The sequence below is a fragment of the Mytilus californianus genome, unplaced genomic scaffold (assembly GCF_021869535.1).
Source record: "Mytilus californianus isolate M0D057914Y unplaced genomic scaffold, xbMytCali1.0.p SCAF_2, whole genome shotgun sequence".
Taxonomy (NCBI): Eukaryota; Metazoa; Mollusca; class Bivalvia; order Mytilida; family Mytilidae; genus Mytilus; species Mytilus californianus.
In genome coordinates, this window is record NW_026262668.1 from 54,628,111 (window position 1) to 54,652,381 (window position 24,271).

Consider the following 24,271-nt stretch of genomic DNA (forward strand, 5'->3'; position numbering starts at 1 on the left):
TGTGTGAGAATATCCAATAGCTCATAAAGTCGACTATGATCCTTGTTTGTTAAGTTTGGAACTTCTGTAGTTTTGTTTTAATTGCCGCTTCTACCATCTCAGGTCTACCATAGCGTTCGTCAAGACGCTCCCATATACGACGAAGACCAGTATTTGGATTGTTCACATTTGACGCACGAATAGTTTGCGAAAACTTAGAAGATTCACGGCCGAGCCATTTTACTATTAAGTCCATTTCTTCAAAAGCCGTAACTGAAAGTTCTTCTGTAATACTTTTAAAAGTAGCCTTCCATGAAGCGTAAGTTTCCGCACAGTCATCAAAATTCTGAAACCTAGTAAGTAATAAATCTTTTTTTAATAAAAACTTAGTCAAGTTGGACACTACAGACTGATCATGTTTTGGTGGCAGTGGTGGCTGAGTAAATTCAAAATCAGCTGCACACGGATTTAATGTTTGTTTTTGCCGAATTTCTGATTTAATATCTTCAGCTATTGATCGATCCAAATTATCGACTTCAAATTTTGGCACATTCCTTGGCGTAGGATTTATGTTAAACTGGTTCCGAGGTGCCGGAGTATGTGAACTAAAATTGTCTTGATTGTTCGGAATAACTTGTGGAACATTTGTTATTCTTGTCTTGAGATTTGAGTTGTTCTACTTCTTTAAATTGTTCATTAACATATTTCTCTGTAAGTGTCATTTTTACTTTTTCTAACGGATCTTTGTCATCTTGTAACGACAACGATCTTTTATCGCTCTCAGCTTCTTCTAAGACTTTGACCTCGGCCTCTGCGACAGCGGTATCTGTCTGTTGTTTTAGCAGTGCTAAATCCGCATCAACTTCAGCCTCTTCACGATCCCTTAGAGCCTTAGATATTGCTTTTTGCTTGATTAGTTTTGTTTGTTGTTCAGCATATTGTAACTTTGTTCGCTGAACTTCAGCATTTACACGCTTCTGAGCCATAACTAAACTCGAAATTGAGCCACTTCTACCACTATTGTTCGAATGGACAGACTTAACAGGAGCTACCGACATTGTTTCGGCAGCTGTTAATTTCAATGTCTTAATTTGTTGTATTGTATTGTCAATTATTTCAGTGCACTTTTTAAACTCTGTTTTAAAGGTGGATAATGTTTCGTTACTGTCTTCAGTGTTCTTGCGTGTCAAAAACTGATTATAACTATTTGAGTTTTCACAGAATTTTTCACGAGACTTCAAAATGTTTTTCTCTAGTTTGCGTAGAGGTTTTAACTCCTTTGAGCAATCTGTAAATTCTTCAAGTAAATTTTCTACAATTTCCCACGACCCGTCAATTCGCTTAAGGTATTTTACCTTGTGTGTATCATAAAGTTCTTGACCTTTCTCTGTCATCTTATGTTCATGGGTAGTTTCAGGCGGAAGTGGTTGTGATTGCGCCATTTCATAAAATTGTTTGTAGGAACTATAATGTCTGCATATTATTCTGTATCAAACTGTGTCTTTACAATCTTTTTACTGTTCTGCCTCAGTGCATAGTATAACCATAAGCCACAAACAGGTAAAATCATTTATTCCGAAAAACATTAAATAGTATGAGTCTACATATATGTGCTGTGATGTTGGTAAAAAGCTACAAAAAACCTTAGCTAACTCATCATACTCATGACTACAAAAATCATAAAACTAACAGTTCAAATCTATGTATCAAAATAAATTTTCGATCAAATCATTCAAACATTATAGCACCAAATGGATTTCCATACTTTTGTAAAAACAGTGACAAAATTAACAATCATCATATTTCACTTTTGGCTGATATACACATACACAATATTTATTTTGATGTGAAAACATATTAACTTTCATCATACAATCATTAAAAACTATAAATTATAAACTTACATTGTGAGTCGGCGTAGTTTAAGATACTTTTAAATGCGTGTGACCACGTTCATGCTTTCAATTTAGGAAACAAAAAAGTAAGGGGGAAAGTAACGAACTTCAAAGTACAAAAAAATCTAGCAATCAAAAAAGTCCGGGAAAACGTATGAAAAATCGATAGAATTTCTTTTAAACAATAAAAAATCAACACTGGTAACAGTACACTTATAGTTGCTTATCATTGCCTAATGGTCTTTGGTAGATAACTGCTTCATTCACAATCATACCACATCTCGTTATTCTTATATGACATATCTTATGACTTATAATATATAACTGTATACTTTTCCTCATGTTTAGTATTTATCATACTGAGGGCACTTCCAAGATCGTGGTCATTGTAACAAGAAAAGAATTGCCGTTAGTTATTGATGAGAGTTATTTCTGACTTATCTAGGGAGAGTTTACTTAGTACTTAGTATGTATTTTATATAATAATGAGTATTCTGTTTCACATCCACTGTCAAATATTTCATGCAATTTCAGGACGATTTTTGTAATTCTTTTTTTTTTTTAATAATGTTTTTTAATCAAATGCAATACTGATGAAGGTAAATCCAGAAAACAGTTTCGGACGCGCCAAATTTTTAAGTGTTATTTTCATTTGAAAGCACTGGTCTTTAACGCTGCTGATGGAATGCTAGTTCGCAATAATACTTAACCTCAGTGGTCAGTGGTTCGGAACTGACATGACTTATAACATACCTTTCTAAAACAGACCGTTGTTTAAATAAGAAATAATTAAGAAGCTAAGTTTCCAACACCTTCAGACAAAGATGACCCAGTTAGGGATAACTGTTCTGATTATGTCTTTTCAGTCAAATAGAACTTCAACTAGTTAAGTTTTTAAACATCTTTTGCTTTAAAATTTTGGGATTCGGGCTTTCCTGATGAAGTTAATCCAGAAAAACTTTGATGCGCCAAAATATTAAAGATGTAGTATTATTTTCATAATACATATGTACGGGAAAATCGAGGAAGAAAAAAGAAAAGGCTGAAATCCAGTATTTTTTCCAGTTTACACATGAATGAGATTTAATGATAAAGATCAACATTTTCCAACTAAATTGCTACGCTATTTCCGAGCATGTCTATTTGTTAGATCTAGTCGTTTACAGCCCTTGCAGGGATTTGATTGTGTAAATAATATGCGGATTAATACGCCCTACAAACCCGCGGCATACCCTCCCCTCATGCAAAGGGATGGGTTCGTACCATCAGTCGGAGGAGCTGTGTCTTATGTCTCTATCATTTTGCTCCATCGGAAGGTTGTTTCGTTAGTGAGAAATACAAACAGAGATTATAATTGAAAATACAAGATTCAATAATTTGCACTTACAACTAACTAAATCAGCAAAATAAATAAGAATATTATGAACTAATCTTTATGATATCTTTTGAATTCAACCGAAAATGATTTTTCTAAATCATAACAATAGAAAATAATTTCTTAACAAACCTTTTACTTGAACGTTTTTAAAAGTACGAATGCACCATCTGGTGTTTAAATACACTAGTATTAAAACTTCATGGCGATGTAAACCATTTCGTCAACATTTCTCCACATAAACCTATTTTTCAACCTGAAGAGCTTGGTAAATATACATTTTAAATTATTCGTAAATACAAGTCAATTATGGGTGACACCCGCTTAATGGGGTAAGAAAACACGTTTCGATGATGGTGAAATAAAGATATAATTCTGTACTTAAACCTTTCGTTTGCTTTGAACCTTATGTTTGGGTATGTTTAATGTATGTAGTTTTGATTTTATGATTGTATTGAATATTGTCCACACGTTGTTTTATTGGTTTATGAAATATTTACTTTCGCCAAACATTTATAATACGTTGTTAAACCACTGTTTGTATTATAACATAGATTTCTTTCCAATTAGCCAGCTAAAGGTATCGTTAAAATACCATCATCGAACTAGCTTATGATAATTGCCGTAAAAATTGAAAATGTCGTAAAATCATTAAGGTGTCATGCGCCACGGGACATTTGGATGTAAATAACGAATGACAATAATTCTTATCATGTATGCGAAAACACTTATACAATAATTAAAGTGGCTACCAAATAATAGTTGCATTTTGACGACTCTAGTGAAGTAGGCGTTTCCAACCGTATAACGACCTTTAATAAAATTTCGATTTATATCTTCGGATTAAAGTATTTATATGTGAAAAAGTATTTTCATATAAACTTCAGTGATATACATCTTATACTTGTGGATAGTAAAGAATGTCTAATTCACTGGTTAAGGTTATACAAGTCATTTCCAAGCCACCAAAACTCAGGCAAGATTTTGAAATACAGACACTATTACCATGGTTGCGGAAAAAGTCTCAGTTATTTTCACGATTGAAAACCGGTACGTATTACTTTTGTTCTTTTTCTTCGTTCTTAAAATATTGCCATTCATTTTAATTAAAATGTTCTTCTGTATTTTAAATAAAGGTCGACATAAGTACTGATCCGACAAGAATTATAAAGAGTTCTCGAAAATTGGCGGTTCGGAGGTTTTGACCAAAAAAATTACGGAAAGGACCGACACAATTTTGGTATTTTGCAATAGAAATAATAGTGAGGACCAGCAGACTTTCTTCAAGGACCTCCAGGGGAAAACAATTTCAAGAACTCTGTAAAAAGCCTGGGCACATTATTCAGTGGATATGTTATTCTATGTTGTTACAGTTACAGAATGTAATGCATGGTGGTGAAACATCCATTTGACGGGGCGGGGAAAAATAAATATCGCGTTTTTTTAGTTCTCCCAAAAATAGTAGATTTTAAATTCCAAAATCTATTGTTTTTAAAAGTATTTATTCGACTCTCTAAGTATTTTGGAGATCGTTTTTCTAGCTTGCACAATTTTGGGTCCTCAATGCTCTTCAATTTTGTACTTTATTTGGCCTTCTAACTTCTTTTATTCGAGCGTCACTGGTGAGTCTTTTATAGGCGAAACGCGCGTCTGGCGTACAAAATTATAAGCCTGGTATCATTGATGAGTTTTATGCACCACTCCTCTGCCTCACCGCCTAGGAATGTATGTATTGAGTCATCTTAACCTCATATGTACATAAATGCAGATGTATAATTATATTCTGTACATCTAAAAGAAAAATTCTATCTATAAACGTTATGTTGAATATTAAAATTTAACTGTATATTCATAAAATGTTTAGCATCAATATAATATATGTTGAACTGTTTAACATCTCGTATAAGCTTTGCTTCGTTTAATAGCTAAATTACTTGATGGTCCCTTTGTGGATGTTTTTAATGGCGAATTTATAACATCTAATACCGACTTGACAAATTAAATGGATATAAAATATTTCACTTCGGAAAATCCAGATTTTAAATGAAAGTTATTTCACTTGAATTTTTGAATAATACTTAAGTTTCCCACATGATCACTTGAGACACATGTATTTGTTATTGTTAGGTAAGATTCAATGTGTCTCAGAAAACTAAAAAAAAAATCAGTTGACTTGCAAAGCGACCCAGCAACAGAATAGGCTAGCTTGTCATTATTTTTTTTCGCTTGAAAGTGCAAACAGAATCGGCGTCACACTTGTCTCACATTTATTCAGATTTTGAAAGGATGATCAATCATTATTTTTTGTAATCCAAATTTTCAATTCTGTTTTGTTTTCCAACTTTGCATTTTAAAAAAAATAAACGAATAATCCAAGGACGTAGCAGGTGTAGATAATTGATCAAACCAAACTAAAAAAAAATAAAAATGTACTAAACATCACGCATATAATTTGCGGACCGTATTACAGTATTTAAGTTTTTTTTAAATGGTACTGTGAAAATTCATAATAAAAATTATTTATATAGCGGGCAATAATGTGTAATACATTTTATAAGTATAAAATATTATAGGTGGAAGGGGTAACAACTTAAGAGTAAAAAAAATTATGTAATAAAGTATACATCTAAAGGCTCGCCTTAAACTACACATTTATGCTTATTGTCAAACATATTTAGTCGCCTTGAGATCGACACCAACTTTATAAAATATACAAATAGGATTAAACTAAGCATGCAGTCTATTTAGAGTTTGTTTTTAGACAGTGTTGTGAGCTTTAATACATTTTATCCAGAGTTTAACTATTTGCATTGTATTTTATGCATTTTGAAGGTAACATTATCCTAATAAAGATCTGAATCCGTACCAAATTTTCTATAACAAATTTCATGTTTTCGGCTAAAATAGACAAACGAGAGGCGAGTTATACCAAAGGGATATTTAATCTCATAAGTCGAGACAAACTGACAATGCCATGGCAAAAAACGACGAAATGACAAAACAAAAGTACACAAAACACAACATACATTAAGAACACTAAAGACTGATCAACACGAACCCCATCAAAAACCGGGGGTATCTCAGGTGCGGTTATAAACTAACTAAACAGATATAATAAGGAAATGTTTTTGAAAAGTCTCTTTCAGATTTGCGTGCATTTCATACATGTAGTTGTTTCAGATAAGAATATGAAATGTGATTTCTTATAGGGGTTAGTGGTGTGTAATGAATGTTATCCATTAAGCACTAAATAGGTAATCTTTGTGGAGGGGTTCACAACCATCACTCAAGGAAACATTACGACTGCTTTCACATTAGATGAGAACAATTCTATAATCGGCAGCTTGTTTTGATCTAAAAGACTTTCCATACCTTCTTGATGCGGGTTTTTGGTATGGTTTAAGGAAAGATATTTATGAAGTAGTTTCAGAGAAGAGGATGAAAATTGAATTTCCCAAGAGAATTGATCAATTAGAATTTAAAATTCTCCCTGACGGTCATGTTTCTTGCCTGAGCAAAACGAAATGTAAAAGTTTATATGGGATATTCCATCCATAATTTTTGTCAAGTATGCTCTAGTAATTTCATAAGAGATGAAGGAGGTGTGTGAAGTTAGCAAGCAGACGACGGACACCAAGTAATGACAACACACTGACCCCATGGTCGAATTGTCTAAAAATATGATGCTAATAGCACTCCATTTTCGTATTTTGTCACGGGAGTACAATCTATTAACATGTAAATATCATATTCTATTGAAAGAACTAACATGAAACTCCGTGTAACCCCCCCCCCCCCCCCCCGGCCTCCCCCTCCCCCATCCCCATTCCCATTAAACTACCAACTTCATTTATATTAATAGATCATATCATAAACATACACAGTTATCCTAATGTATAATGTACAACTTTTCAATTTTAAATTGTGTTAAAGGCCTATGATTTTGTATACTGCCTTTTGTTCTTGCGCTTGTAATTTATTAACGTATTGTTGGATTGTTGTCTCATTGGCGTATATCCCACATCTACGTAATATGGAGGAAATCAAAAGAGATTTCAGCTTAAATATAACCAGATCATGTTCATTATGTGTCATAAATATGATTGTTTGCTTATAATATTTATAAGGGTTTTTAAATAATATTTACCCAAACTTTTATTGATTTTTCCAAAATAATGAATCAACATTTTAACAAAAGGTATTTAATTTGCAAATAATCTTTTATTTGTTTTTAAAACCAATTCAGTTAAAGCGAAATGAACAATATTGTTTTTACATAAAAAGATTGGATTCATTATATAAACGATACCATATAAACATTGGTATAAATTCGAATCTCTATAAAAATATAATCATTCCTCCCCAGTGTTTTCAAATGAACTTGCATGATTCAAACTTGAACGTCCATAAATCCACGAGGAGTTATCAGGAAGTGCATTGATATAGTGAGTCCCATGTTATCAAAACCCATACCCAATAGGCAGTTTCAGTGATCATGACGTATGTTCCTAGATTAATCTTCATCGGGTCTTTTAAGCTCAAAGATGGAAAGAAAAATATTTAAAACGTTTCTGAGCATCAAAACTAAAAAGGCATCCGAACCAACTGAAGACATCTATATGTTCAGCAAACACGTTAACCGATACTTTGAGCAATACGAACTTCCATATCAATATACGGGGATATCAGATGCATACATATACAAGATGGGTCAACTTATTATCCTGCTTCGCTATTTAAATTACAGAAGATATCTTAATTCTTAACACAATAGGTGACTTTATGAAAATATGTCTGCGATCAACAGTTATCTGGTTATACACTTACACAATAACGATTCGTATTGTTGACCAAAAGCATTGCTTCTGATAAACGGAAAATAAACAATTTGGAAACTCAAACCTGCTCGTTTGTCAAATTTTGTATTCAAACGTCCTTTGGTGTCTATTGATAAAAATGAATCCAAGTAAACACAGATCTTTTTTACAGTGGTGTTCTTGGAATGAGGTTATCTTATCAAAGAAAAATTCAGAGGAATTAAGGACAAGGCTAACATGTTCATATTCTAGTAATCATGGAGCGAGACAAAATTAGTGCTTATCGTTTATAAGTTAACTTATTCACTGATACGGACAGTATCGATTAAAAAAGTCCAGCATTCTGACTATCAACTTCGGAGTACTGTTTGCCATTTCCGTCAAAACATTTTGGAACGCTGAAAATTTCAATAGTAAAGATTAAAAACAAATCTTAAAAGGTGATCAAACCGGCATTTGTAAGTTGCGCTATCGGACGATGCCATTACGCTTACAAGCTGTTAGACGCCTTTCGATAAACAACCAATTCAGTTAATAAAGACATTCAATTTATTACATGCACTTTTTCTTTTTGTCAATAGAAATTACATTTTACATTTCCTAATTAATTCCATGGTTTTTGTTATTCAGAAAAATTTCTTCGGAAAATAATTAGAACAGAAGTCAGATTATTCAGGAAAAGTTCTCTACTAGAAAAGATATCTTAATCTAAACTGATAAGTTCTAACACATTGAAGTAATTATTCATTAAATCTGTGAGAAATAATGAAATTTGAAATTTGAAATTTGAAATTTATTAAAATGTAATCCATTTTCAACCCTTAGATAGTGCATGATCTTCATCAGTATTAGGAATATGATTAAAAAAAATATGGCCATGCATATTAAACACGAGATTTAAAAGTTACAAGTCAAATGTAACAATAACAAACAAATTCTCACGCTTTGATTTGCATTACATTCATGTATATTGAAAAGGCTTCCCATTAAAAAAAATCATACCGGAAATAAAGAAAAAACTGAAATAATTAAGTAGCTTATAAAGTGTTACAGTAATTCTGAAGAACTGAAGAACTTGTTGATTTCATAGAATTATTTACTTCACACGCTTATTATGCAGAACTGAGAATTTTCCGCATTTGACTGATACACATACACTGTTTTACCAGTGTTTTGATCTCGCGGTTTTTTGGCAGCAGTTTATTTGTATACTATACAAATATAGTTAACATATTCAACTCTTAGTGTTTGAGGGTATCATAATACTCTTTGAAGGGAGAAAGTATGGTGAGAGCAATTACTTTGCTATTAAAATTGCCAAATAATCCTTTAAAGATCAAATTCATTCTTTTCCACATAAATGTAATTAAGGATATATGTAATCTATAAGGAGGGGATAACACAGGATGCGGGGATAGCTCTTACTTGACCGAGTACTAAAATGTCAAAAAAGTATCTAATCCGGAGTAAAAAATTTGTTATAAGAAAATAGTCTAGACTACCGTAAATAGGAAATTTGGAAGTTAAGTGTAGATATATTTATGTTATAAAAAGGGCAGATGAGGCCTAGGAAGGAACTAGCTCTGCCTTTAACTGTTTTATTTCTGTAATTCTAGACGTTCACAAACATGATACATATTGCGTAAGTACCAAGGTGTTGTTTTTGAACCGAAATACTTGGCAAATATTTGAAGTGAACTTAGTTCAAATAAGTCTACTTAATTATTTTTGAGTCAAGGGTCAAATATGTGTATTGGTTAAACAGTCTTACATATTCAAGAAACATACCTGCTATAGTTAAGTAGATACTTGACCAGCGTGGTATTGCTCCCGGGGAAACCCTGAAGGCTTTGATTAAGATTTAATCGTTGGTGTGTTAAATAAGATGCCTATTACTATAAAACTTATAAAATTTAACAATAAACGTTAACAAGTAATATGCCATTAAAATTGAAATAAAAATTTCCGAAGTACAATAAACATACATAAGTAAGCTTATGATAAAACCGTTGACAAACATTTACATTGCCTATTATATCAAATCTACGTACATGTACTTTTTGTATAAGAAGGTTATGTAGCAATATATTTCTGCATATATTTATTTCTATTAAAAGTTTTTTTCTCAAGCAAATACTATGTGAACTACATGTAAATCGTAGCTATAAACTTCTAGGCGTTTTGAGCTTTTTCAATTTCTAACTAATTTCTAAAGTTTATTACATTTTAAGTGCAATTTCATCGTGACATTATGCGGAAGTGCACTTCATGATTTTATATGCATTATCTTTTTCAAATTTTTAGCACTCACTTTTTGTTTATCAATGAAAATACACATGTTTTAATTACACAAAATTCCTGCATGTAAATGACAATTCCAAACGTGACAATGCTTTTACAGCTGTTCTCCTTCTTGGAATCACATTTCTAGATTTCGATAACGCAACACGTATAGTTAATTTTATAAATCGATGTTTATACTTTGTAGTATCAATTCTTCAATAATTCTTGACTGATTTATTTTTTCCCCGACAGGTTGATTATTTTTTTTTTATCAGCAACGAATTTTCGCTTTATAATCTCAGTTTTTATTCAATTATGACTTCAAATTTTCTTGCTTTCCTCTATAAAGCATTTGTGACGCCTCGCAAAATAAGTATACCATGTCTGAAGGTATCGCATAGAACAACTACGATATTTTTGCAGATCTTTGAAAAAATAAAAATAAAATTTGCCTTCATATTGTCTAAAAATAATAAGAGATACAGTTTACAACTCTTAATCTCGTGCATTACGATATTTCTCCACCTTCGATGGTTAAGTAGCGGCAATTCTGGTAAAAAAAACACCATTAAACACACTTTAATTATACAAGAATACACGTATCTCTTGAATGCGGATATTTACCTCAATTCCTATTTTTTTTTCTTTAAAGATACATGCTTTTCATAATATACTGCTTTATACGACGTATGTACATTAAAATCTGTTGGAGATGTTCTGGTTGATTTATTCTAGTATGGAAAAACATGGACCTCTATTTATTAATTGAAATTGGGTTTGAAACTTCCTTTCAGTTACTGCGAGTACTGTTAGAAATAAACTCATCATAGATACCAGGATTTAAATTTTGTACGTCAGACGCGCGTTTCGTCTACAAAAGACTCATCAGTTACGTTCGAATAAAAAAAGTTAAAAAGACCAAACAAAGTACAAAATTGAAGAGCATTGATGACCCCAAATTACTAAATGATTTCCCATTACAGCTAAGGTAATCTTCTCCTGGGGTAGAAAAGCCTTAGTATTTCGAAAAATTCAGTTTTGTAAACAGTAAAAATATATAATTATGACCATATCAATGATAATTCATGTCAACACAAAAGTGTTGACTACTGGGCTGGTGATACCCACGGAGAGAAAAACTCCACCAGCAGTGGCATCGAGCGACACTTTTAGTCTTTTGTTAGTTGTTGGTTTTTGTGTGTCTATAGTATCGATCATATCATGCCCTGTTCCACTGATTTTTACAGTTTATTTAAATTTTTGAGGTTTAAGAAGGGTTGAGTATCACAAACATGTTTGTTCCCGCCTCATTTTCTAAGTGTCTGTCCCAAACCTGGAGCCTGTAGTCCAGTCGTTGTCGTTGGTTGCCGTCTGTCATAGTTACCTTTCGTTAAGGTATACAGAAGTACTAATTTAAATCAGACGATCAGTTTTCTTTTTCTGGATGTTTTCCATTTATCCGCTATTGGTTATAGTTGACTATACGGTATGGCTTTTGCTCGTTGTTGAAGGCCGTGCGATAACCCGTACATTTATGTCCTTTGGTCTTTGGTTGATATTTATCTCATTGCAAATCATACCACATCCCCTTATCTTAATATATGCATTTTGGAAGTATTTTACAAAAAGTTTTCTCTTTAACTTGTATTTGGACACATTTGATGAATTATTAAAACTCGTGTTTCGATGTTGGAAGTGCTTTACAAAAAGTTGTTCTCTGACATGCAATTGAACAAATTTGATGAATTATTAAAACTCGTGTTTCAATGTATTTTAAAATCCATTCCCCGTACAAAACCATTATCGCTGAAAGTGCATGAAATTATCAAAAGGTTTTACATTTCCTTTCCAATATTAATAACGCAATAGATTCATTGTCTATATTGATAATTTAAATATTTCATGTTATTTCTTACAAAATCAATAAATTTTCTTCTTGGGTTAATCTTTATACTTGATATTTGCTGAATTTAAAACCGAACGTTTAAGTTTCTGGGGGAACAACTTGAAACGGGTGATAGAAATTAGCTTTTGATATACGATTTATAATAAGTGGCAATTCACAATCAGTCTTTACGGTAAAATTATTTAGAAAGCTAACGAGGTGAGAAATTCTCCTGTCAATATTTCTCCAATAAAGGTCATGGTTGATTGTTGGTTGCTTAACGTCCAGTGGCAAATATTTCATGCATGTTCAGGACGAATAAAGGTCATAATTATACTGATGTTCAACCATTGCGTTCAGTATTTTTTAGATGACAATCAGTTTGCAAAATAGTTTGACGCAGACCTCAAATGTTTCTTTTACTTGCACTGAAATTCCGTACAAATTTATTCCAAGCATTGCAGAAGATCGTATCTTCTCAGTTTTCTGGTAAACACGTTGCTGTATGCAATCATATCGAAGTACGTCCACCTATATTAGAGTAGGACAGCATGACTTTGATATCATATTAAAAGGTTGAGTATTGGATGGCAGTAACGGTGGCTTTTCTTTAATATTGATTTGGTAATTGTTTATTATCGTTTTGCTTGTACATACAGTGCTACATCCCGCTCGACCGATCTTGTAGAAACTACCTATTTGGTTTATTGTTAATTATTCCTCGTCCTGAATAGGCATTACAATTTGCCACTGGACGTTAAGCCAACAATGACCAAACAATTAATAATCAAGTACTTCGGAAATACATGTATTTAGTACTGATTGCAGCTACATTTGTATCGTCATGGTTTTCTCTGTTCACATTTTTTTTATGACAGATATTTGGTCGTATTTGTTGAATTTATATACATTTTTTTTGTCTAGACTTGAGTGAATTACCGATAGAGCTTTTTGTATGTTGTATGCATATTGCTTAATGCTGTACAGAGAACTGTTCATGTCTTTGTCCAGTGAATGAACTTATTAGAGTGCTGGTTCATTGACATTAACGTCACATATCACTTGTTTATAGTACAATAAGCATTGTCATAAAAATTTAACTTTTTCATTTTTTCAAGGAGCACTAGTCAGTACAACAACAATACCTGTTGTGTCATATTTTTCGGTAATTTAGGAAGCTAACATATAGCGAAAGGCTTATGATGTTAAGATGCAGCTTAAAATAAGAAATTGCACGCGTTGATATGCTAAGCATACCCTTCTCGTAATTCAAAGTATAGGAAAACCAAATTTGCTTGACAGATAGGAAAATTCTATGCATAATCACTGTCAAGCTCCAGACAAGACATGAATTCGTTATGTTGAGAAATACTTGAGAAATGCTCCACGAAATTTTTTTGTAGACATGCGGACGGACACGATTATTGCAATAAAGTCCCGATGTTTGCTGGGGAGAGTAATTAAGTCGTTATTTTACATTTCTTTCTACGATCTGCCCGTCAATAGATGAAATAGGATAAAAAGTATAGGAGGTTGTTAAATTTTTTTTGTAAATGAAAATGTTTATTGCAAAGCATGTGGGGATGGTATATTCTACTGTGTCCTTGAAGCACTACATACTCCATGGTGAAAATATTGCTCCGCATAAACCGTAAAACGAGGTGGAAAGTTCAGGTAGTTGTTGTTTTTCTATTTGCACTAAGTGTATTATTAATTCAAACCAACAATTGTCAAAATAACATTTCATATAAATATTGACATTCTGATCTTTTTACGAGTGAGATGAAAACCACATATCTAACTTTTACAATAAAATTTGATGAAAGGATTAGTTGTCTATATAGCAACAGGGTGTCTTAAACAGTGAACTTGAATTTAATGGGGAAAAAATCTCAACTTAAATATTTTTAGCAACATAAGCTTATGTATCAATATTCTTTTTAATCTGTAATCAATTTTGCTTGACATCTCAACATGAAACTTGAAACTTTACAAGATTTTTATTATGGAAGTTGACAACCAATTTTCCTCTTCAGCGTAACTATAGTACGAAGTATAACCATGAGATCACAAATGGTTTGAATTTAATTTCAAATATTATAATTTTTAAAAGTGTCGAGATTTGATAATTATAATAATATCTGTAATGCAACCAAAAATTTTTAGTATCGGGATATCTTCTCATTTGGTAATACTGTATTTATTTATAAAGATATCATATTTAAACGTATATGATAAAATTAAAATTTGATGTGACGGCATGGTAAGTAAAGTTTTCATCCTTTACGATAGACAAAACAAACTGCAAGTTATACCATCTACTTGCCACTATACATCATGTACTGTGTTACAACCCCAGATAAAGCCGACGAGGAAAGTCATTACTCGACTAACGAAAGCTACATATATTTTAGATAGCCTAGTTGGTGTTGGCATGATGTCTCAGATGCAGGGTTTCGAATCCCGCTGAGGGAGGAACAAAAATTGTCTTACGCAAATTTACAGATACAAATTTGCAGATATAACATTGTTGGGCTAAATTTGAGACGAAGTATATATTATATATATACTATGCAACAGTAAAAGATAAATTGAAATAATAATCAAATAAAAACAAATTGTGTTAAATATTATAGTAAGAATTGATTATACGAATTTGTAGAAACTGTTAGCAAATATGATAAATGCTATTTCTGATTAATTAATCTGCATATGACTATTTGCGCCTCTTAAAGTAAATATATAAAAAGCCCGTTTTAATCAAATTTTAAGGAAACTCAACTTGACGTGTACCGTGAAAACCACGTAGAACTATAGTTTGATTGGAAAATCCATAATTTAGGCTGAACTATTTCACACAAAAAATATTTATTTATACAGAGATACATTAGTTTTGATTACAAAGCATTGTCACATTGAATCTGCATCATTTTATACATTAGCAGTCTCCTGGTATTTTCTTTCTACTAATAGAAATTTTCTACTGAAATCGATTAAACACGTCGTTTAGTTGATGATTACATGGTTTAATTATTAAAGGACAATGATTAAACATGTTACGGATATCGTGGATGGAATGGATCTGTGCTTGAGATCAGTATACAGTATTCATACAGTATGAATACAGGAGATATGGGTGATTGTCAGTGGCAAAGAAGACGTGGAGTGAACGTCAGTGGCAAAGAAGACGTGGAGTGAACGTCTGACAGAAAGAAGACGTGGAGTGAACGTCAGTGGCAAAGAAGACGTGGAGTGAACGTCTGTAAGAAAGAAGACGTGGAGTGAACGTCTGTAAGAAAGAAGACGTGGAGTGAACGTCAGTTGCAAAGAAGACGTGGAGTGAACGTCAGTGGCAAAGAAGACGTCGAGTGAACGTCAGTGGCAAAGAAGACGTGGAGTGAACGTCTGTTAGAAAGAAGACGTGGAGTGAACGTCTGTAAGAAAGAAGACGTGGAGTGAACGTCAGTGGCAAAGAAGACGTGGAGTGAACGCCTGTGAGAAAGAAGAAGTGGAGTGAATGTTAGTGGCAAAGGAGATGTGGATGAGAAAGAAGATGCCGTGGAGTGTGTGTCTAGGGATAAGACACATCGGCTGAACGTTAGTGAGAAAGAAGATGTAGAGTGAACCAAATTGAGAAAGGATATATCTTGATTATGTCTTTCCCAAACTAAATTGCTTAATAACAATAAAAGTAAATATTCAATCAGTTGAACAAAATCATACAACAATTTTATCTATGCCATAATACATTAGACTCCGAATTGGATCTGTTATCTATCAATGACGAATGGACAAATGAAACCTCGGTATTATAGGTCTATTCACCTTTTCAACGGCATAAAAGCGGTATTTAATTGACAGCTCTATATTTTATCAAGATCTGTTGGTTCTTTCATTAAGATGACACATACTAAGATTAATGATACTATAATAAAAAAGACAATTGACATTTAAATTTAAGGATTTATGAATTGATAGATACAAATATATTCCAATTTAGTAGATCGGAAGAAGCGGATATAACCATTAGTTCAATAATCCAAGGATTTTAGTGCACCGAAGGTTAAAAACATTACATTGTTAACGTTAACTGTTTTTATTTTTTTTTTTTTTTCATTTTAAATAATCAAATAATTTTCAAAATGTAACAAACACTAAACTAGAACTTAAAGATGATTCAATGGTGATATTTTGAATATGTTTAAGTTTGTTACATAATGATTTAAAAATACATGTATACATATGGAAATTTTAAAAAGCCATGCAGTACACCTAGGATAACTGCATTGTATATGTCTTGTCTTCCTTTACGAAGTACAAGAAAAAAATTCTAAGAAACAAATGCAGAAAGATTCTATCACAAGACCTGATAATTAAGTTATTTATTCACCCATAGATATAGCCATTATATCTATGATTCACCCGAGATGAGTAAACTGTATTTCGTAATATCAGAACAATTCACTTTTTTAACAGTTTTGATTTATAAATTAAACCCGTACTGACAAATCTTCGAATCTTTACGAAAATTTAATGTAAAATGTTAATGTTAGTACAAATGACTTTTGATGTAGGTGAATTTACAAGATTACAAGATTACAATTTTAAGATAACAGAAAACAATACCACGCCAGGAGATGCTGTAACAGACATTTTAAAAATTCTTATTTCTCGTACACCTTTTGATTTGTTTTTAATTTTTTTGATAAATATTTGTGTGAAGTCATGGGGACGATAGTTAGTAATAGATCTTCAGTGTCTCTCTCTCTTATTTAAAATAGAAAACACTTAATAGAGTACACTTTGAGACATCTTCAGTGAATTTATTAGACTTCCCGTGTTTATTTTGACGTGATCTTTACCGCGTTAATATGACAAAGTCTGAAAGTTCAATATATGTTCTCTCTAACTCGTAATAAATACCCAAACAAACCTCTTTACTACTCTGAAATTTTTATACATTAAATTTTCGAGTACCAATAATTTCATAAAATCATTTTATTATTTATCTTAATTGGTTTATTGAAAACATTAAACGATTATTTCAGATCACGCTGACATAAAAACTGTATAAAGTGGTATGCAAGAGTTGTTGAATAAAGAGGTCATATTCCTATGAAGTCGAAATTTTTAAAACAAATATTTGAGAAACAAGTTGTTAAGATTTCTGTTATATTATCTTAATCCTAGTCTAAACATGTACATGCAATAAAGATTAAAACTTTAATGTTTGTCAACATTTTTACATCGAAGATAAAATTAAAGTCAACATTCTGTTTGTAAAAAAGCAACATTTTAAGCATATAAACATGAAGATAATCTAGCAGACGATATTATATAATAGAAAAGAGAATGAAAACGGGAAAATTGTGAAAGGAACAACAACCTGACCAGAGATCAGACAAGCCCAAGGCCACCAATAGGTCTTCAACGCAGCGAGAAAATTCCGAACCCGGAGGCGGTTACAAAAGAACTTTGTTGTTGTAAAGTTACATTAGTTTGATACTTTTAGATGATTTAAAAGATGATGAAAATGAATATAGTACATTCTATTATAATGCATCCCAGTCTAACTCTATCATAAGATAGAAAAGAAGCAAATAATGTAAAAAAAACATCAATCGCAGTAAATACAACAGCAGCCCAAACTGAGAAAAAAAAACTAAACTGTACACAGAAAACTAAAGATTAAGCAGCACACATTTCATTGAGATGAACTCGATCATCGCGGACGGCTTAGTAGTTCCTGCTCTACTAGTGTGACACGTCATGAATTCCTGCTCAACTAGTGTTAAACGTCATGAGTTCCTGATCTACTAGTGTCAAACGTCATGAGTTAGTTTAAACATATTTTATTTGCTTAAATATGCAAAAGGGATGAGACACAAGTCTTCTCCCAAACGTCGTGAGTTCCTGCTCTATTAGTGTCAAATTTAATAAATTCCTGCTCTACTAGCATCAAACGTCATGAGTTCCTGCTCTACTAGCATCAAACGTCATGAGCTCCTGCTCTATTGGTGTCAAACGTCATGAGTTCCTGCTCTACTAGCATCAAACGCCATGAGTTCCTGCTCTACTAGCATCAAACGTCATGAGTTCCTGCTCTACTAGTGTCAAACGTAATGACTTCCTTCTCTACTAGTCAAAATTCATGACATACTAGTAAACTAATCCGTTGATAAATCAAATTCTAACGAAACAAAAAATCAGGGGCTTGTCACAATAAGAAAAATTTCATGATCATACATGATAGATATATAACATAGTTTATGGACCAACCAATGGCGACCGTAAAAGGATTATTATTATTAAGGAAAAATATTGTTGAAGACTGCAAATCTAACAAATGTAATCAAAAAAACTTTAAGAAAATTTACTCTTTCTTTAACTATGTGGTTTTTGCGAGAATTAAGACAGTTGTCTATCTATAAAGTTACTCTCAGAATTTCTCAGACAGTAGAATAAACTCAATCATAGGTATCTATTACCAATTGAAAAGAAGTAACCAAACCTGTGTTTAATTGCATCAATAACCGTACTTAAAGTGAGATTTAATTTCAATTTCAAACGCAAGAAATGATGTTGTATTGACTTATTGATATTTCTTCTTTCATCTTTTAGGTAGTAATACTATAAACCAATAATATTTTATAAATGAATGAATTATTTATCTTTAAAGTATGTAAAACCCCTTAAATTACGCATGTTTTATTTCTTTACATCTAAAAAGAGTCGATATCTAACTTTAATAATGGGAAGACATTGTCATAGGGATCACATGAGATAGATTCTTATACGAAATTCAAATGTCAGACACGTCCCGACCCTTAAATGCACATTTTCATTAAAGATTCATGCATGTAGCTACGATAACCATAATTGTGATATCCATAAAACCAGTGTCTCATCTGTTGACTAAAACTGGAATATTTGCAAAAGATTTGTCTGTCGCTTCGATTCTATAGAAAATTTAAGACGAATGCTACATTTTGCAGTACGCGATAATACTACAACAAATAAAATCTGGTTTGTATTTTATTAACCGATGAAAGTTATTCCAAAAACGCATGCCGCACGCACTAAAATAGTGCTCCCGTAGGGTACCACCTAAGGTCACAAGGTCACATTTAAAATTCCCTCAGGTCATCAGTAACTTTTAAGCAAATAAAACAATTAAATAAAATGGTTTTGAACATGTTTAAAGGTCACAGGTTCTTTTGAATGAGGCGTCAGGTCGCAAGGTCTCCCGCCAACCACCCTCCCCAAGGTTGCAGGTCGGATCGGACCATGTTGGAGCCACTAAAATAAATGCCATTACGTTAACGTTATCTTAGTCTTCTATTATGCAAGTCTTCAATTTATTTTACATTTCTTATTTCATCCAATATTCTTTTGAAAGTCAACATCTTTTGTTATACATATATGCAAATAAAATCTATAAAAAATAAGTACACTTAGGAAGCTACCATTTGATTTTTTTTGTGGGGGGGTGGGGGGGGGGGGCTAGGATGAAAAATTGTGTCTTGCATTTCTTTTTAGTTGTAATCTCGGTCCTGCCTTTTTATTTTTCACTTTATTCGGTCCTGCCTTTTTTTTATTAGTTTATCCTGACTTTTTATACATAATTTGTCATAATCAGTTCGGTCATGTTGATTTGTTTCTCTGTATCTATTATAGTTTGCGACATAATTGACAAAATACAAAAATGGGTAAAATCTCATAATGCTGATTATTTTTTGCTGTTTATAGTTTTCATTATTTTTTGTTTATTATTATATTTTTTAAAGAAAATTATCAAAAACGCAAAATGGGGATGTTGCCCCATTTGGCCATGTTTTCCGAAATGGTGCTTAGCGGGCTGATATTAAAATTTATCAACTGCTTCCGGCTATTATCGCCTGCCTTTCCGTAACGTTATCGCATGGAATTCCGACGTTACTCGGTAAATTCCGGAAAATACAAAATACACCTCAATGGTACGTTTTCAGTGAAAAACATAACAATGTAGGGTACAAAACAAATATTAGGAAACAGGAAAATATATTATGTAAAATGCAAAACAAATGATACAATAAATGCATTTTTCAAAGTTTCCAGCATAATTTAGCAAGTCACTTAACAAATGTTGACTTTTCCAAATAGTGTTCATTATGTTTTGTTGATTTTTTTTTATCGTCAATATAAAAATATTTTATACTGTTGTTTTTCTCCTCTGTTGAGGCATATGAAAGAAAGATTTCATATCGGATGTATTACATTTGGCGTCCGTCGTCGGTAAACTTTTCACTTTTTGAACTTCGACTTGAGAACCACTTAAAAGGATCAATATATTAAACTGTTATTTTTCTCAATTGTTAAAGCATATGATATAAAGATCACAACATGTCATTTTTCATATCAGATGTATTATCAGCCCGAGAGCCGAAGGCTCTCGGGCTGATATTGAAACTTGGGCTGATTATACATCTCATATGAAAAATGCCATGTAATAGTCTGATAGTACAAATGATAGTGTTTAAAGGGACTATGGGGATATGATAATATACACCTATTGACTGGTTATGAGGGTAATTGCAAGTTTGTTGTCCCTGAAATACCAACTATTGCTCGAGGCGAAGCCGACGGCAATAGTTAGTATCAAAGGGAGAACAAACTTGTTATTACACTCATAACCAGTCATTAAGTGTTTTATTATACCGAACAAAACAACTTTCTAAAAAGACTGCATGGGAAAAAAAAACAAATAGTCACATAAAAATGCACAAGATGAACTATCAGGGTTTATTATTATTTTTTTTTTGCCCTTGTGCTATTTGTCAATATTTTATTTATTGTAATCAAGACCAGGAATCCTTGTGTAAAAATTCCCGTGCATATAATACACGCTAGCTAAAATATATTACCGTACACCAAAGCAATCTCAGATTATGAAGACGACGACAGACCCAAACCATACATTTGTTATGTTTAAGTTATTAAAATATGTCGCGTAGATTTTCTCTTTCTTTTTTAACTGCTTCTGGTAAGTTAATATTTATTTGAAATTACGACGATAGACACATACAGATTATGCCGTTTACGATATTTCAGAGTTTAACGTTGCAAAGCAAAATAGTCAATGACGTCATTGTTGTCCAATGAAAAATTAGTATGAAAAAGTACGGGAAATATGTTTATAAGACTATTGACCGGGGTAATAGTCTTTGAAACTATTGACTGGCAAATAGTGAAATAGCACAAATATTTCATTCTTTTTTATATAGAAAAAACATACTGAGGTATAATAATTATAACTATCTTTTGTACGAGTGCTTTTTAAAAAAACAAATTCCAAATGAAACTAGTTAGAAATTCCCTTACAAAACGTGTCTTAAATAGAAACATTATACTAAGTACGTGTTTTCGTCACATTTAGCTTTGTTTGGCGACAAAAACAACTATACATGTACAGCACCTAACGATACTAAATATCGTGTACCTGAACAACTTCACAATTATAAAATTTCGCTTAAAATAGAACATTATTGACAAATCTGTTCGAGATTTATGAGTACAAATATATTATAATGATGAAATTTTGAAAATGTTTACATATTGATTTACAAAATGTATATTTAATGATACAACTGAAGAAAAGTTAGCTGAGAGGTGTAACTTGATTAATTCCCCTTCGTTAACGATGTATTCTTGTTTATTTGAAAAATCCAATTAACTTAGGGTGGTCCCCTCTATATTTACAAACATGGTATTAAAATGTGATTTGATTCATTAGAATTTCAAAATCTTTTCTGCTATTTCACTGTCAAAGTCTATAGTAGAATTACTTAATTCAAATATATGCCATTTGACGATTAGGACATTTTTAACAGAGGCTCGTATTTGATTAGTCCGTTAAAGGAGCATTAGCTACGAGATATAAAATGAAAAAAATATGATTTTTTTTTGTTCAATCATTAATGAAAGTAAAAGATTGAAATAACAATTCGCTTTTAGTAGCCAAATTGGTTTAATTTTGTCAAATTAAGTTAAGAAACATCGCTGATCAATTATTCTCTTGCAAGTAAATAATTCGACCTCATTGAATCCGTATTCATTTGACCTTCAATTCAACCCCTTAGCTATAGATGTGTTACGCATACACAATGAGTGTTTAGCTATTAAAAGGGAAAGAATGTCAACACTGAAAGTGAAACAAGGGTAAACTATTTGGTTGACTGATTCGATCCACAAAAACTGATTCTCATACAGGTAAAAACGATGAATAACATATTTTTTTTAACCTTTAATATGAAATAAAACAGACATAAAAAAATCCAATTGCACGTGTTCGCTATCTATTTATATCTATATTTATGTTCATATTGGGTTATATGACCGTCGGCAGTCTTTGGAAATTAACTCGATGGTTAATTAGATGGCGTCTAGACTAAAATACACACGAAATGCTGATTCATATTATCGAGTACATGCATCGTAAATTGTTTGTTTTAGACTTTTTATAATTTGAATATACGTTTTAGTATGTCATAAATCAAAAATGAGAATTTGAGTCAAGTCGGTGAACATGAATTTGAAAGCTAATGCCCCTTTAAACCATGAAAAACGCTAAATAAGTTTTCAATGACGTGTAGTACATGTTTTGGGTGGGTTTTTTCTAGTGTCGTTAGCATGGTTATGTGATTGTCTCGTTGACCTTTCCTCCAATCTCCTTCTAATCACAAACATAGGTCGAACGGTTGGGAGGTCTTAAATAAGTGTTCGAAAATCGTCGAAGAGCAGAATGAGGGTAAAAGTCATAACATTTTCTACTATAGCGGAAAAAAAATAATAATACCATCTTCAGTTTTTAGACGAGTATTAATACTTCTTTTTTTGTAAAATCCAATCTTTGAAAAACAGTCACCTGAATTTTTGGCGTCCACTGGCAGAACCAGTGTTAATTGGCATCGATTTGACTGTGCGTTTTGTATCCTCGGAATACACAGTCACTTTCGGTTTGAATTCCTATACCTTGTGTAGGAAGAGTGCCGCGCTCTATACACGTTAAAGACTCAACGGATGAACTCTTTGAGGGTATGTAAGTTGTCTGTTGCAAGGCAAAATATTCGATATATATATATATATATATAAACAAGTCTAAATTGAAAACAACGTTCAAACCTATGATTGCGTTGGATAAAAACCGCAATATTTATACGTGTGCATGCAAAACAAATTTCTTGGTAGAGGGGTATAAATACAGCACAAACAACATTTTCCAAAAGACCAAAAAAGTGAAAAAGTATATTTTAACAAAACGCATTTGACTAGTAGGTCGAACAACTGATGTTCTTAAACCCTGCTGACTGCCATTGGCGATTGCCAAATAAACGGATCACAAAGATGTAATCAAATGGATCTTAACTATTAATTTAATACCAAACAGAAAACAATTAACTTGCGGAAAAGATGGTATACCGCAAATAAAATGTGCAAAAATTAGTACACCATATCCGGATTTCGACAATTAATGTTTCTTCAGTGATGTTAGGAATCGAAACGGTATTTGGAAGGCCATATAATTTACCTCAATTTAGGATAGACTCTTGAATTTTGAAGAGTCGAAATAGGATGAACGGATCATATAAACCCGAAGGCAAATATAATACAAGCCCAAACGAAAAATATATAAACAAGTCTAAATTAAAAACAACGTTCAAACCTATGATTGCGTTGGATAAAAACCGCAATTTTTATACGTGTGCATGCAAAACAAATTTCTTGGTAGAGGGGTATAAATACAGCACAAACAACATTTTCCAAAAGACCAAAAAAGTGAAAAAGTATATTTTAACAAAACGCATTTGACTAGCAGGTCGAACAACGGATGTTCTTAAACCCTGCTGACTGCCATTGGCGATTGCCAAATAAACGGATCACAAAGATGTAATCAAATGGATCTTAACTATTAATTTAATACCAAACAGAAAACAATAAACTTGCGGAAAAGATGGTATGCCGCAAACAAAATGTGCAAAAATTAGTACACCATATCCGG

The 24,271-nt window shown here is 32.2% G+C and overlaps 1 protein-coding gene across 1 annotated transcript in view; it reads left to right on the forward strand.

The window, feature by feature from the left end:
* Positions 1-3,891: 3,891 nt before the first annotated feature.
* LOC127730037 (uncharacterized) overlaps positions 3,892-24,271 on the forward strand; it is a 32,738-nt gene continuing 12,358 nt past the window's right edge. The window contains exon 1 of the mRNA XM_052238081.1: positions 3,892-4,299. Within this exon, the coding sequence (XP_052094041.1) occupies positions 4,170-4,299 (130 nt within the window). The 5' untranslated portion in view covers positions 3,892-4,169. The remainder of the gene's footprint in view (positions 4,300-24,271) is intronic.